The sequence below is a fragment of the Lynx rufus genome, unplaced genomic scaffold (assembly GCF_022079265.1).
Source record: "Lynx rufus isolate CCGP_SWC_20201006 ecotype Redwood Valley unplaced genomic scaffold, mLynRuf1.p SCAF_2, whole genome shotgun sequence".
Lineage (NCBI taxonomy): Eukaryota > Metazoa > Chordata > Mammalia > Carnivora > Felidae > Lynx > Lynx rufus.
In genome coordinates, this window is record NW_025814834.1 from 93,481,288 (window position 1) to 93,498,628 (window position 17,341).

At 39.5% G+C, this 17,341-nt stretch overlaps 1 protein-coding gene across 1 annotated transcript in view; it reads right to left on the minus strand.

Moving 5' to 3' along the window:
* Nucleotides 1-17,341, minus strand: part of THSD7B (thrombospondin type 1 domain containing 7B) — a 749,444-nt gene that overhangs the window by 588,334 nt on the left and 143,769 nt on the right. The window contains exon 2 of the mRNA XM_047085714.1: nucleotides 831-1,641. Coding sequence (XP_046941670.1) covers nucleotides 831-1,641 — 811 coding nt within the window. The remainder of the gene's footprint in view (nucleotides 1-830; nucleotides 1,642-17,341) is intronic.

Sequence of the window (17,341 nt, forward strand, 5' to 3'; positions counted from 1 at the left end):
CTTAACTATTCTTTTTAAAAGTTTTAGTCCATTCCCTCTATAGGTTTGCAATTCTAATTATTGCCGTGCAAGGTAATATGTTTTTCAAACCGATGTCATAGAAAGCATTCTTAGATTAACTTACTGTTATTATTACTACTATAAAAAATCTACCACTAAAATGTTAGAGAATCTTCTTAAACATGAAAACAAAAGTAAACAAAACCAAGTTTAAAAAACATGAATACCGGGTGCCTGGATTACGCAACCGACTTCGACTCAGGTCATAATCTCACAGTTCATGAGTTCCAGGCCTGTGTTGGGCTCTGTGCTGACAGCTCAGAGCCTGGAGCCTGCTTCGGATTCTCTCTCTGTCTCTCTCTCTCTCTCTCTCTGCCCCTCTCCCACTCGTGCTCTGTCTCTCTCTCTCTCAAAAATAGATAAGAATTAAATTTTTTTTTAAAAACATGATTATGAAAAATGATAATTTTTGCATAATTTCTATCCCAAGTTTGAGAGTCAATTTGAATTTTTATGATTATAAAGAAAGGTTTAGTCTTCTATTACTATAGTGATAAATGTTTTTTTAAAACTTGTTGACATTTTGATAAAATGTGGAAATGCATGCCTTATCCTATGCAGTTGTACTATTAATTATGTAAGAATTCAGAGCTCTGCCTGGTCTATACTCTGAAATGTTCACAATTGAAATTGAAAACCTCTTAAACTTCTAAAAACCCAAATCCCCAAACTGGTTATAATTATCCCTTTGTAGGAAATAATATATTTTATAAAATGATGTTGTAAAATATCTAGGTGAAGCAAAGATATAAACACTGAAGGCCTCCTACCTTAACATAGCATTTTTTCCGTCACTTCTGGTGCACCAGACCTGCCGAGTTTGATAACCGATCTCTAAATCCCAGGGCTTGAAATGGTGATGTGGCTTGTAACTCTGATGTCTAAAGGTTACTCGCTCCTTTGAATCAGAGCTAACATCCAGAACAGTTCTTCCGCTTAGGTTAATTTCTTTAAGATGAGGCAGCCTACATTTACTCCATGGTCCAACTTTAAGGCTAAAAGTATATTCCTCTTCTCCAAGAGGACAGGAAATGGGAGTGTCACAGGCTCTTGACTCAGTCAGATTGGGACACTGAGAACCGCCATAGAGAGGGGGAGCGATGGCTGCCCGGGTTCTGTGTTGCAATCGCTTCTCACATCCCTTGCTACACTCGGACCATTGTGAGAACTCAGATACAACACAATCCCGGGGGCAGGGAATGAGGCAAGCTTGCTCTGTGGGGGGCCGTGGGACAAAGTGTTCACATATTTCACTTCCAGCCACGGTTCTGTTCAACTTCTGAATACAACGCGCAGTCCGGTGCTGTAACCCATGTTGCGCTGTCACACACTCCTCAGGCCGAGGCTCGGCTTGGCCGAGGCTGGAAGGGGCGAGCACACAATGGTGCCAGTCAGAGACCTCCCACTGGAAGAGGTCACTGTGCCAATCACAGACTCGGAAGCAGCTTCTTTCCTTTGGAGGCCTGCTGTTCTCATCACAGTTAGAGACGTGACTTGTCCACCCTTCCAAGTGGAAACACCACAATGCACGACTCTGGACTCCTCCTGGTCCACAGTCTCCTGCGCACCTTCCCCAGGGGCCTACAGGCACAAAGACAAGGATGTCAATTACTCAGACATTCCACGCGGCCCTCCACACAAAAATGGGTCAGTCTGCACACTTCCCAACACAACCAGTATGAAATTATGAACTTGAGTGGAGGTTTAATTTAGTTGTGAAGAGTGCGGACGCTGCATCGGTCTGCCTTTGTTGAAATCCCCTCTCCCTCTCTTACCAGCAATGTAAACTTGGATGAATTACTTCCATTTGTAAGCCTTAGTTTCCTTAACTACATAAGCGAAAGAATAAAAGCACTGACTTGCAGAACTGTTCTGAGGATCAGTGGTACAATGTGGTGCCAAGGAGACAATGCACACGTAATAAATGATTGGTATCATTATAATCGCTACATTCCAAAGCCTATATATCTAACTCAATATTAATACTTTCTAGGTAGACAGTGTTTGATCTCAAAGAAAAGCCCTAAACCCAGGATCTTAATAAAGTAGGGTCTCTCATCTTTCTAAGCCTTCAGCTCAATACTGCAGGTGGCTCAGAAGAGAAATACATTTTTTTTTTAATTTTTTTAACGTTTATTTATTTATTTTTGAGACAGAGAGAGACACAGCATGAACGGGGGAGGGGCAGAGAGAGAGGGAAACACAGAACCGGAAGCAGGCTCCAGGCTCTGAGCCATCAGCCCAGAGCCCGACGCGGGGCTCGAACTCACGGACCGCGAGATCGTGACCTGAGCTGAAGTCGGACGCCCAACCGACTGAGCCACCCACGTGCCCCAAGAGAAATACATTTTTAAAAAATAACTTGCCAAAGTATCCTAAATATATTTTCACTCGCTTAATAGATGTCCCCACTTTTGGTTTTTGCTTGCAGAGTGAATTGCATGAAAAAGAAAATATCTGATGGGGGAGGATGTAATAAAAGCAGCAACAGCACTATTGAACTGCCCCCACAATCCCTGAAATATACCCCCTTGGATTTTCGACAGGTAATGACTCCGGGTAAAGCTTCCAACATTGGTTCATAATATGCCACTTCTTTTAATTACTGAACACGTTTTCATGAGAAAGAGTCCCACGAAGAAACGGACAGACAAAAGAGTGTCCATTGAGGTTTCTCACATTGTTTTGCATCTGATCTGAAGACATACCAGCCAGCCTTATCCAGAAGGCTGATGATACAACTTCATGAGGATGGCAAGTAAGCACATTTTATGTCAGTTGGAAAGAAAATACTTTCCTCTCTTTCACTTTACTTAAATATGTAATATGAACGCAAGAAAATTTTATCAGCTCAACCATGTAACCTTTGCCCCTACACTAGGTTGTGATAATAATAAAAGTAATTCACACCCCGAGAAACAATTTACATAGGTAAGGGAAAGAAGATGCAGTCTTTCTGTCTTTCCCCAAATTTGATCAAACACCCCAAATTCCCAAATGCCATTTAACTACTTCATGGAATTTGTTTCCATTTCCACACATTATATTTCTAGGAACAGTAATGTGTGCATAGTCACATGCATTTAGGAAGAGACATATATATCCTCAGAGAAACAGGTACTTGCATTTGGGGCCAAATGCTGCAGTGAGGATCTATCACTTTAACAGGACATCAGTTTTGGGGTTCTAATGTGCAGTCTTCCCAGTTCTTCCTCACAGCCCTATCTGGTTATGCAGACCTACTATGCCAATGACTTGTCACTTTGTAAGTGAGATTAACGGAGAAAATACCCTCAGGTCCTTTCAGTGTCCTCATCCTGGAGACTCCTCTTTCTGAAGTGGGCACAGAAGTTTCATTGAAGTAAGTCAGCTTTTACTCACCACAATGCCCTTGACTTTGCCCACACATTTCCTAGGTGTGGTGCCCCAGCTCATGACACAGTAAATGCACATAAAAAATGGAACTCTCGGCTCAGGCCGATTTCATCAACTGCCCTGGATTCTGGTGATTTTTCTCCTAATTAACCCACAATTTTGTACTCTGTAAATCGAGATGTTCATTGCTACACAAAAGTCATTTAAAGGCTTCATGTGTCCAGATGCTCTGGAGCAATCTCAGTTCAAGTATGCCATCCCTTGTCCATCATGGCAGACTGTGCACACAAATTTTTATTAGTGCCCCCCCCAAAAAAAATCACCATGGTTACTCAGTAAAGAAATACTCCAGGGGCACCTGGGTGGCTCAGTTGCTTAAGCATCCAACACTTGATTTCGACTCGGGTCATGATCTCACTCACGATTAGTGTCAGTGCAGAGCCTGCTTGGGATTCTCTCTCACTCCCTCTCTATCTTCCTCTCCCTCCTTCTCTCTCCCTCTCTCTCTCAAAATAAATAAACTAAAACAAAAAAAAAGATATATCCATTTAGCAAATTTTAAAATCTAAAATCAGTCTTGAATAAAATAAAACAGTTATCAGATAAAATTGAAAGATGCTCATTTTCTAAGTACTAGGTTTTTAAATAATGGCTGTCTGCTTACCTTTATTTGTTAATGTAGGAAATACACACAACTTTTCCCTTAGGGCTTTGTGTGTGTGTGTGTGTGTGTGTGTGTGTGTGTGTAAAGAAAGTAAGACCAGAAAAATCAAACCATTTCTAACCAATCTGAAAAATTTAATACTAAATTTAATTCATCTAGAACACCTTACAAAGTGATCATTATTCTTACTCTTAAACCATTTTACTAACATATTTTCTTATTATTAAAATGTTTCCTTCTTGTTCTAAGTTTTTTGCCTACTTTCAAAACTGTTAAGGTAGCTCTTTTTTGTTATTTGAAATCATTAATATTTTAAACCTTGTACATTACTATTCTTCCCTTAGCTTTCACATTCTCCCATCTACAAAGAAATACACCAAACAGCAAAAAATTTCTTAGATCAATGGAAGACAAAATATACGTATTAAGAAATAATTATTACCATTTGTTAAGGGCTAGCAGTGCTGTCGTAGGCTGGGATGATAGCAGAAGACTGTTACATATTCAAGAATTTTACCAAGTGGTTGCTAAATCATTCATAATTTGAAATCAACCATGATGTGAGTATTTATACCACAAATCAAGACATTTAAAAACAACAACAACAATAACACAGAACTGCTTTGTCATATACCACAAGCAATTTGCTCAGTGCCTTCCTTCCTTTCTTGTTTCTTACAACAGTCCTCTGACACGGGGCTGGTATGCTCCTTTCATCAACTGGGGAAACTAAGCTCAGAGAAGTTACAGGGTGTATCCAAGGTTATACAGCTAGTAAATGGTAGACTAGAATGGGATTCCAGATCTGTGAGACTCCAAACTTAGGCTCCTGCCCTTCATTTGAAATGAGTTTTTGTTGTTGTTGTTGGTGGTGGTGGTGGTTTTTTTTCCATATGCATTGGTATGTGTGATCCTAACATCACAAGGCAGATCTGTTTCTTAGCTTAGCTATGATCTCTCCCATCTGGTAGTTAGTATTCCTTTGGATATGAGTACAAGTAATCAAGGTGGTATTTGAGCAATGATTTCCCCCTTCTGGCCCCGGAAATTTAGGATGGCAGGTAAGACACATGCATGTTGATAAGCATTAGTCAGTACATTTAGGAAGGCGCAGTCAGGGTAGAATAGTTTCTCCTCATGTTAAAAGCAAACTTTGCAGACAACTGAACAACAGGTAAATAACAAGCAAATAAAAAAGTGAATTGCGTATGCTTGGAATAAATGAAAAACAAATTGCGAACAAGACACATAAGATGGAGACAAGACCTCTAAGCAATTGACCTATAACAATTTGCATTTCTCAGGCATAGAGGCAAAATGTGTTCCATGATTTATTCAGTTGTGTTTGCCTATGAACTTTAAACACACACACTCGTGAAAATCACATAGCCCTGAGGGATTTTGCCATTTCAGAAAACATGCACATTTAAGTAAGCTGTGAACTACATTTTGAGAAATCTTGTATCTTTTTCCAAGTTCAGAAATAGGACATATTAAAGTTTTGAGCAGTTGCCTGTAGAAAATGAATATCACCTTTAAATTTTCTATATATATATATATAGAAAATGTGATTATATTCACAATATATATCTTAGATAATAATCTAAAGAAACACATAGGAAACCCATGCTTGTAAACATCAATCATTTGGTATTCCTTAATTGAAAACAGGCCCCAAGTAATACAAATTAAACAAAATTTAGAACCAGTAAAGGATTAAAAGTTTAATTAGACATAATGTGCCTTTAAACTAAAACTCATGCTGTGTTACATTTCTCAGAAGATATTTTAATGGTATAACAGGAATAGTAATTCAGTACTTGTTTACCTGAACCAACATTATGCAAAAACAAAATCCACCTGCAATTTACTACCTTTTGTGTATGATAAACATAGTCGTTCTAGAATAAACTGCGAAATCTTTTAAATCACAACAGTTTTAATTATTACATTAACAGTTTGGTTTAGAAGGTAAAATCTTTGCACACAAAAGGGTAGTACTGATGGACTCTTGGGTCACATTCACATTTAAGACTCTTTGATTCTTTTTTTTCCCCTGCCTGTGTTTCTTGCAGAAAGCGCAAATATGCGAATGCTCTAATGTAATACTCCTCCAGAAGCAGAAAAGTGCTGGCACATTTTATTCTCTTAATTAAGTTATCCTTAACTGGATTAGTTTAGATGAATGTATCTCCCAATCTAAATCATCACATTTAGGACAACCTACTGGATGCCTGAGTTTTAGGTGTGGCATTCACTGAGATACCTACAACAAAGGAAAAAGGGAACTCAAGAAGTCAGAGAGAATAAACACATTCCATAGCTTTTGCACACCATTTGCCACTGTTTGAGGCAGCAACCCTGACTTAATACCATTCATGCAATAGGAGGAGATGTTTATTTTACTATTCTTTTTTTTTTTTTTCAACCACTGCTTTTATTACCCTGACATTGCTTTCTTTTTATCTTGGGCAATGGGGTTGAGGAATGACATGAATGTCAATGCAAAGCTTTAATACCTTACCCAAATTATTTGTGGATAATTACTATACCAAAGCATTCATAAACCTCAACATTACCAAATGTGATATAAAACAACATTGACTTGTAAGATGCTTCACCTCCAAGAAATAGCTTGAAATCTATACAGTAGCTTTCACTTCTCAAAAGGCTTTCACATCAACCATGGAGTAATTAAAATAATGTTTCTATTGCATAGTGAAAAAATATGTAAGAAATCTCACTTTCTAAAACACATCAAGGAACCCAAGGAATGAGAAAAGAGTGGCATCTGAGCACTCAATCACTAAAATAACAGTTGCTCATTACCTGCTACTTGACAAGTAATATATTAGACTCTGGAAATATAAAAATAAATGAAACATTAAGTATCTCTTACAAAATCTGGGCACTAAATGTAATGCCAATTTGCTCCTGAAGACGACATTCCGTCTCTCCTTCAGGTCTATCTATACTTACTTGGTACACAGTTTAGCAGTCTTAATGTTTTGGTTTTCCAAGCTCATTAGATCTAAAGCAGCAAACCAGAAATTGAGAGAGATATTGGAGGCAGGGGCACTGATGGAAGCTAGAAGGGATGGCCATTCTCAAGTCTACATTTCAGAATCTATCATTTTTTTAAACAATTATTTATTTTTTGAGAGACAGAGACAGACCGTGAGCGGGGGAAGGGCAGAGAGAGAGGGAGACACCAAATCCAAAGCAGGCTCCAGGCTCTGAACTGTCAGCACAGAGCCCAATGGGCTCGAACTCATGAACCATGAGATCACGACCTGAGCTGAAGTCAGCCGCTTAACCAACAGAGCCACCCAGATGCCTCCTGAATCTGTCATGTTAATTAATAACTTCTACTAGCAGAGGATGCTTAAAACCATACAGCACCGCCTAAACTAACAGAGAAAATTTGTTCATTACATATATCCATTACTGAGTTATATATCAGATATCAATAGAAACACAATGTAGAAAATGTAAAAACATGGAAAATTGTTTTCAATGAGAAAAAATTTAAACCATAATGCATTTTAGTTAAAAATTCTATTATGTTTTTCACAGGAACCAAAAAAATCCTTTATTAATACTAAAGCTATTTTCAAAACACACCAGTGGTCTGAAGGCTATGTGTGCTACAGTATTCCAGTATTTCTCATTAGAGATTTTAACAGCAATGGTTCAGAGCTGTAACTTCATTTTCATAGGTATAAAGATTTACTTTTGGAGACAGTTTCTGATTCCATGCAAGGCCACCACAGAGCATTTGGACTGAATTTTTATACTTGCAGAAAGCGCAAGCACTGTTGCTAACATCCCAGGCTCTTTCTGTATGATTGTGCTTTTGTTTGACACCTAACAGCACGTTTTAAGCCCATTTCATCTTTGTGGACAGATGCCTCTGACTGAAAAGCAAAGTGCCTCCATTACTTATCATTTATGATTACAAATTATTAGTTGCCAGTGGCTAGAACATCCATTAAAAGTAGCTTGACAGCAAGGCAGATTAGAAATATATCTGAACGACTCATCAGCTAATGCAAACACCACAGAGACAGAAAACCACCTTTTAAAAATTGTTTATCAATATTTCTGGTCTGAATTCTACTTTCTAAAAATTCTGAAGCTAAAAGGAAATCTCAAGCCTCATATTCTTCACTACATTCTGACACAAAGTGGGTCTTTTCAGATCACTAAAACCTACAGCCTGCTAACTGCCTCAAATATGGGAATGGAAAGGTAATGTGACAGCCCACAGTTTTTGGAGGAGGAAACAAAGCCCAGACAAATTCAATGAGTTGCCCAAGGTCACAAAGTCATTTGGAGCAGAAATGGGATGGAAAATTCCATTCCAGACACCCAGTCCAGTGATCTTTACACTATATTATGCTGGCTTCCATTGTAACACCCTAAGACTGCAAGGGAGGAATAAGGACTCTGTAAATGGTTGTAATCCAAGATGGGGGGGCGTGGTGAAAGGAGGAAAAACATAAAAAACAAGTGAAAATTACATAAAATCACATACAGCACAAGCAACAAAGTGCCTGTTAATGCTGAGAGTTTTCAGTCTCCTGTACCGGCAACTGGAGCCGTTCTCAGGGACCTTTCACAATTTATTATGTGAAATGGGATCCTTCCTGCCTTTGAATGCTTGAGAACACGGACTCAGCTATGTTCAAGAACATAAAGAACCAGCAAGTTTCAGGGGATTAGCACACAAACGAAGCTTCAAGCACCAGTAAGAAATTATGCATCCCTAGAATAACTATAGCAAATAATAGTAACAGTTTTCTCAACACCTACCATCTTCTTAATACCATCTTTACATTGTTGATATTGTTCTTCTTTGCTATATGAGACCATCAAAGCATGAGGTCAAAGAACATGCTCAAAGTAAACACCCCAGAAGCCCTGCTGCTGGACTCTCCGTTCTATCCACCTCATGCCTTTTCCACAACAACTGCAGTTTAACTACTTTTAGTAGCCATATCTCTTGAGCAAATGAAGCCTTGCAATGCCCATTAGATAAACTATATTTAGAAGAGGGATCTGTTTTACGTGCAGCTGGTGTGAGGGGCTCAGGGCACAGCCACTCCTCTCCTGCCTAAAGGACTCTGCGCCTGCCTTGGTCTCAGCTCAATGGCCTGGCTCGGGTGATGGCCCTGGAACTCCTGGGGCTCTGCTGTCAACGGATATTTATGGGGTGTTCTCATCCCATAAATATGGCTCCAGTCAACTTTGACTTTACTTACAATAAATGCTTCCGCTAAGCCCTCTAGATTCCCTAGAGAAGCAGAAGAAAATCATTTACTCAGCTGTTTTGTATCCATTGTGTGAAAAAGGTAATGAAGAGTAAGCCAGAAATGGAGTGAAGCTGAATCCCACACAGTGTTCTTCTGAAGGACTTTCTCCCTTAGCTTATGGGCCACTCAGGCAGTGACTAAACTTCAGGAGGGCCAGAAATTTGTTTGCTTTATACTTCAAAGAAGCAAACTGGAACAGGTGCTTGGGAGGCTGAAATGTTCAAGCTGTACTCCTTCTCCTTCGGAAAAAAAAAATAATAAAGTGCTATTTCCACAGTGAATAATCAATACATGTTGGGATTGATAAAGGAGGCCTATTTTGTGGCTGGTTGTCCTAGACGTTCACTGGAAAAGCAGCAATGTTGAGATTATGTACATAGGCTTTAAAAATACATGAAGCAAAAGGACAGGGTGGCATCCATTTTATTTATCATTAAGCAACTCAAGGATTAATCTCACCTAGGCTAAAAATTGCACTGGAGCATACTTGAGATAATATTTTTTTTCATAATTTCAATTCTCTAACAGTTACATGGAGTATATCTACTTTTCAATATGTCTTTTCTCTAGTAGCAGATAGTCATGATGAACAAGTGAGAGAGAACAAAACATAAGCTACATTTTGGTGGATAAAACATCTAGTTCACCCAGTTTTTTTCTTCCCAAAGGAATAATTATTTCAGTTTTGAAACAGCAATTTTAACACTATTTGAGACTCTTGTCATCCGAAAAATAACTTCCAAGTTACTGATTTGAAAAAATATCTGAGAAACAGCAGCACCATGGCATAATCACAATATTATTTTCTATCTAGAAACACTAGAAATACCTATGTGTCCTATATAGTCTAATGAGCAAACTAAGGATTCTTTCACAAAGATCAAATCCAATCAATCACGCATCAGTTTTACTTCCTAAACATCAATCCAATTTGTTCATATTTCTTCATTCCCACTGTACCACCCTCTTCCAAACCACCATTTTCTCTTGTATGAACAAAAGGAGTAACCTCTTGTCTGGCCTTCTAGCATGTACTGCCCCACCCCACTGCACCCCTGATGTCAATTCTTTCTCCATATCACAGACACATATCATTTAATAATTCAAATCTGTACCACTTTGGGTGCAGCTTGTCATCTATACGGCATTTCCATGCTTAAAGCTTATCAGTTGCTTCCCATTCCTCTAAAAAAAAATTAACATGACATATAAGTTCCTACCTGATCTGGCCCCTTTCCACCTCTTTAGGATCCTGATAACCTGGCCACCCAGGTTCACTCACTGCTCTGCCATCATGGTGGTCATCTTTCAGTTCCTCCAATGCTCCAAGTCCCCTCCCGTACCTGGGGACTACATGTAGCTACAATTGTACATGTGGCTACAATTCCTAAAGCCAAATCACATGTTCCACCCCCACTCTTCATATCTTAAGTCACTTTCTTAGAGAATGCTTGCCCTGCTCTGGCACGACCTTACTCTTCCACAAAACACTCACCACCCTTGTAATTACAAATCCGACTGTGTAATTTAATCCTTGTCTCTCCCACTGGATTCTAAACTCCATGATGGCAGAAACATGTCAGTCCTGCTCACCACTCTATTCCCAGCGCTAACCTAGTGCTTGGCATATGGTTAGCCTCCCACCCATTACTAAAGCTGGGGCGAACAGCACTGTAGGAAGCAGAATCATATCTAAATATAACTAGGAGTAATGTCAGTACCACAAACTTATCACACAAATGAATTGATGGTTTTAACTAAATGAGAGGGGGCGGAAAAAAGGTCCATTCTGTGTTTCCTTAGCATATGTTTAAGGGAAGCAATCTCCAACATGATGTGCAACATGATTCTTAAATACTTGTCTATCCCAACTGTATTCGTAATGCCTATTGTTCTTTGTTTCAACTCTGCAACTCTCTGGGCCCCTCTGTCCAGACTCCACAAAGCCCCTGCACTGAGGAATGGGGTACCCAGTCTTCTCATGGTTAGCATTCTAATTTTAACATTAATAAATACAAAGTCTACAGAAATACCTTTGACCTTGGACATAGGTCTAATTCAAATATTCTAATTAATCCAGGAAGTTGGCTGAACAAGTAAAATAATATTATCTTTTTTTTTTTTTTCTCAGAGGATTAAATCTTTTTTTCTCAGAGAATTACATATCGGATCCTATCATCCCTGCCTACTAACAAAACTAAAAAGTGGCCAGGGATGAAATTATCACGGTGGTTACAGCTCCAGTAGAATAACAGCAGCAGCAGTCCTACAGATACTGTGGGAAGACAGTGTGCTCAACGCTTTGTAACAATCATGTCATTCAGTCCTCAAAGCAGCCTCACAAAGTAGGCTAATTTTCAGAACTCCCAGCTGCCTTAAATTTCCAATTTCAGGAAAATTGGCAGAAGAAATGAAAAGAGAGTGAATGTAGTCTCTTCAGAGTTTGCTGATATAATTACACTCCCAGATGCCCAGGGAAAGGCCTAAGAAGGGAAGGGTCTGGGAAAGTGCACTTACAGACTGTTAATTTGGACCACTCCTCTGCCTGAGGAAGGGAAGCACCAGAAGCAGAAGGAAACCCTAGAAACCTGCCAGGATGCATGTCCCTGGCTAGACCCTGAAGGATTCTGTGTAAAATGTCTTCCTGCTCAAACCCTAATGCAACTTTGAGAAGCATTGTTATTCCAAAGCGTGGAGTTTGGGTCAGAGACCAAGTCTTTGTGTGGGATTGGGGGATGGGAGAAACATGTTTCAGAAGTATATTTCATTTACAGAAACACAGATTTTAATTAGAAGGTGATGGAAAAAAAATTTTTTTTGAGACACTTTTGAGAATGAACACAGCCCAACTTGATTCTGGCTTTTGTGTTACCAGAAGTCTTGTCCGTTAAGAAGGTTATGTTAGATGTTTCTGAGGGAGGGATGCCTTTCCCCTGACAAATAACTCCTAGCTTGAAAATAAAAAACTTCCTCCCTGCCCCTTTCTCGTGTCTGGAGTAAGACCGATAAGAGCAGAGATGTTAGTGTTAGTAACAGAGACAAGGAGATCATGTAGCTTGCTTCCCCAGAAAGGAAATGGCAGCCTGGGCTGTTCAGGCAGAGAAGGCTAAGACCACTGAGCACCTCCCACAGATCCACAGGCTCAGCACAGTGGGAAGGTAGCACAAAGGAGGAAACACAGCATAGAATTCTAGAGTCAGCCAGCCTATCAGGAATAAGGGCCTTCTAAGTGGGGACCAGTATAAACGGATGGCTAGGAAACTGGGGTCCAAAGGAAAAAATGGGGGACCCATTTGGTGGTACGACGAGCTCAAAATAAATAACCAAAGTTAGCTGACAAAATTATTTCTTGCACACCTGAAGTTTTAGCTGAGGTAAGTACCCACTACAATAGTCACCACCACATATAATAATTAAAGGGAATCAGAGAAGCAATAATAAACACATACCCCACCAGCCCATGAACTGACAGCACCATAGGATATTCAGGCCCTTGGCTCAATAACATACTGAGAAAATCTATCCTCATTACCCTTTCGTAGCTGGGTGAGCACGAGGCAGTGGCCTGAAGCCTGTGTCAACTCTTTTTAGCCTCTTCCTCCCCTGCATGACTGGAATTTCCCAGAGTGCTTTGAGCAAATTCAATTTACAATGAAAGTGAACTGTGGAAATGTCATCTGAGTTATGGGAGTAGTTTACATTTACACCACGAAAATAATAATTATTGTAAAGTAGCATTTATTATTTGATAGGCTTAATGTTAGTACACAGATGGTTGAAAAAAATGCCAAATTTTAACAACTTCTGGGGATAAGGTAGTAATGGGCTGCCTCCTGGCCTTTCCTTTAGTAACCACTTCATCTGATTCCTGCTGAAGATAACATATTATCATTCAAGAAATCCCAAAATGTTTTCAGTGGAACAGCAGCATCTTTTAAGATCAGTACAGAGAGAAGAGCATTGTTATTAAATAAATGTGAACAATGCAGAGTTAAAAAAAAATTCAAGTTTTCTCTTTTTAGGAGTCCTCAAAGCTATCTAAATATACATCGTGAATCCCAAAGAATGTATCCCTAGGGTGAGACACTTCATAAACTTCTTTCCCTATGTCAGTTTTTTTTCCTGGAGGAAAAAAATAAAAATATTTTGCATGTGTGATGCTTTTCCCTTGCTAGATGAGGTGATGGACCCTAGTTTTTAACCTTAATGATCTTAATTAACATGAAATAAAATCATAATTTTAACTTTAGGATCCACACCATAAGGTGAAGTTAAAAATGCAACTTTCAATCCACAGCCTGGCATTCACATCCTTGCAAAACAAAACACACAAAACCACAAAGTAAAGAACACACCAGAATAAATCTAAGATCTGCCACCTGTTCACAAAGAACAAGACAGACAGAAAACACACAGCAGAGATCCACCTATCTGTTAGGTGTTAGCTGAGCAATTTCAAAGACCTAAGACACTAGATCAAAGTGCATGGAAGACGGACAAGGCTTAATGTTGTGAAGGCACGAACTGATTTAAAGCAATCACTGAGCGTGCCACTAATTTGCAGCCCAATAAAAAAGTCCTGCATATGCTACACGTCTCTAATTGTTAGATTTTCTATGTCATTTCAAACATAGCTTGTGCTGTGCTAGATTTTACTTCAGGATATGACAAGATGTACTTTACTGGCCACACAGTGAATCATAGGATAATTATAGTAATGTAATCAGATTCTAAGTTTAGAACACAGCTTTATTGACTCTGTATTCCATGCAAGAACACTACATGAACTTGATATTCTGTAGCACGCAATCAAAAGAATTGATTTATATATACATAAATATATATATTTATGTATATATAAATCAATTGTAGTATATATTATATTAAGGATATAGCATATATTTACATAACTACATTTATATTGTATTATACATTGTATTAAATATATAGTACACATAATACTAATTTATATTGTGTAACAAGTATTTAAGCCAATTCTATTTCCTATGCATGATATACATTATATATTTCTGTATGTATTTATTATGTAGTATATATAAATGTGTATGTAATATAACAGATTATATTATATAATCATATTAGATATAATATGTATGCATGAGTTTGTGTGTAAGGCTGTAAACACATATACACATACATACACATATATGCATGTTGCCTGTTGATTCTGTTAACCTCTTATGATATTTCATTAGTTCCAATCTATACCCAGCACTAGAATGCTTTGCCCAATGACAGAAGGTATCAGCATCCCCATCCCTGTCCCACCACCAATAAACTCAAGGAGTCTTTTTCTGCTCCTCTTCCTTCTTATCCAAACAAACGGGTAACTATTCCCCTTGGTTAAAAGACTGTGCTTCTGGGTACTAATAAACATACATACATACATACATACATACATACACATCAGGGTACTAATATCCAATACTTAAGGAACGTCAGTTCTTTCTCCACACAGAGACCACACAGAAACTGATGATGCACAAAAAGATATTTCTGAATCGTGCCAACAATTATTAATTTACATTCACTGTCAACCTACCCTCTATTATATTTCTCTTCTCCCAAAATCAATATGTAATTCATGGTCTAGAGATGGAGATTTAATGTGGACCATAACATTGTACTCCCTGGGCTCTTACTGTAACAAGCTATTAGAACTCTTTATCCCCCTTGTGATTTCAGAGAATTAGTCTGAGCACCTCATAATTCCTATCCTGATGAAACACATTATCAAAAGCCTATGCCACTTTGAAGTAATTGGAAGTCCACACTTCCTAATCTACATTAAGATTTACTTGAGGTGTTTTTTTTTTCTCTATTTCAAGACAAATGTAGTCTCAGCATGAATCTCTCTCCTTTGCTTTTTTCCAGTTGACCACATGAGCCATGGGATATGTCAGACAACCCATCTACTGGGTTCCAGAAGAGATAATGCTACTTCTTTGCTCACTGAGGAGAAAGGAAGCATCAAAATTAGCTTTCATACTCAGCTGGGCGGGGGGAGTTTGGTGACCCCCACAGCTCTCCTGTCTGCCTTTCCATTAGAATACATTTGCAGGAAGGAGCGCCTGGGTGGCTCAGTGGGTTAAGCGTCCCACTTGGGCTCAGGTCATGATCTCACGGTTTGTGAGTCTGAGCCCTGCTTTGGGCTCTGTGCTGACAACTCAGAGCCTGGAGCCTGTTTCAAATTCTGTATCTCCCTCTCTCTCTGCCCCTCCCCTGCTTGTGCGTGCACTCTCACTCTCTCAAATAAATAAACATTAAAAGAATACATTTGTAAGCATTGTCTAGCCTCTGTAATTCTCACTGAAGAGTCCCTTCTGGGAGTGAAACAGCACCACTCCTCTCTGACCTGCTTCTTTCTTTTGACAACTGCAGTAAGCAACAGGGGCAGAGTGTCACCCACAGTGCTGCCAGACCTTTAGTTCTACCCTGGGGGTGACTACAGATGTGAACAATTTGGCAGTGTTCTGGGAGCCTTACCTGAGTAGACTAAGGAGCAGGGGGCAATGACAGCTACCTCTAACCAAAAAATCAACATCTTACCTGACCGTCTGGTCTTGGTAAATGGAGAGAAACACCCCACAGTGGGCAAGACTCTGCACACAGTGTCTGACAAACTACTCTTAAATGCTTATGTTCATTGATTCTTCCAAACACTTAAAGCAAAGAGTCAGTGACAGTAACTTCTTTAAAACAGGAGAAAGTAGGCTTATAGAAAGTGTTTTGGAGCTATACAGACTTGAGTCCAAATCTTGATCTTGTCATGGAGCACTCTGTAATATTCAGCAGCACTTTTTGCCTTGATTTTCAATCATTTCAACCTATAGGCTGGTAAGAACAGATATGATACATGAAAAGCTCTTGACTCAGTGCTTGGCACACAATGGGCACGTAATAGATAACAGGTCCAGGGGCACCTAGGTGGCTCAGTCGGTTAAGCGTCCAACTCTCAGTTTGGGCTCAGGTCATGATCTCATGGTTTCATGAGTTCGAGCCCTGCATCAGGCTCTGCACTGACAGTGTGGAGCCTGCTTGGGATTTTCTCTCTCTCTCTCTCTCTCTCTCTCCTCTCTCTCTCTCTCTCCTCTCTCTCTCTCTCTCTCTCTCTCTCTCTCTGCCATCCCCTGCTCATGGTGTCTCTGTTTCTCTCAAAATAAATAAGTAAATAAATAAATAAACTTTAAAAAAAAAGATTAAGTAAATAAATAAGTAACAGGTACATGTGGGAGATACTGTTACTAGGCTCTTGGTCTACATAAGCATCAATCTCAAATTTGGCATTTGACATCTGGGGCCAGATAATTCTTTGCTACAAAGGGCCATCCTTGCCTTACACCCTTGAAGTGGTGGCAGCACCCCTTCCCCCCAGTTTCTAGGCATTGCCAAATATATGCCCCGGGAGGTAAAGTTGCCACTGGTGAGAACCACTGGTCTACACCATATCATTTATTTTATTTATTTATTTATTTTAATATATGAAATTTATTGTCAAATTGGTTTCCATACAACACCCAGTGCTCATCCCAAAAGATGCCCTCTTCAATGCCCATCACCTACCCTCTCCTCCCTCCCACCCCAATCAACCCTCAGTTTGTTCTGTTAAGAGTCTCTTAACACAAATCTGGGAGGTGGGTGACTCGTCCATTCTACAAAGCAGCTCCATTACCCATCCAGAATCCCAGCAGTAACAATGGGGAGATCCAGAACAGTGAGCCAAGAGCCTAAACTCTGCCTGTGCTCCCCATCTTTTTGTTAGTTTGTTTTTTTATTTATTTTGAGAGGTGGGGGAGAAGCGGGGGGGGGGGGCGGGGAGAGAATCCCAAGCAGGCTCCACACTGTCAGTGCAGAGCCTGATGTTGGGCTCAATCCCATGAACCATGATGAGATCATCACTTGAGCT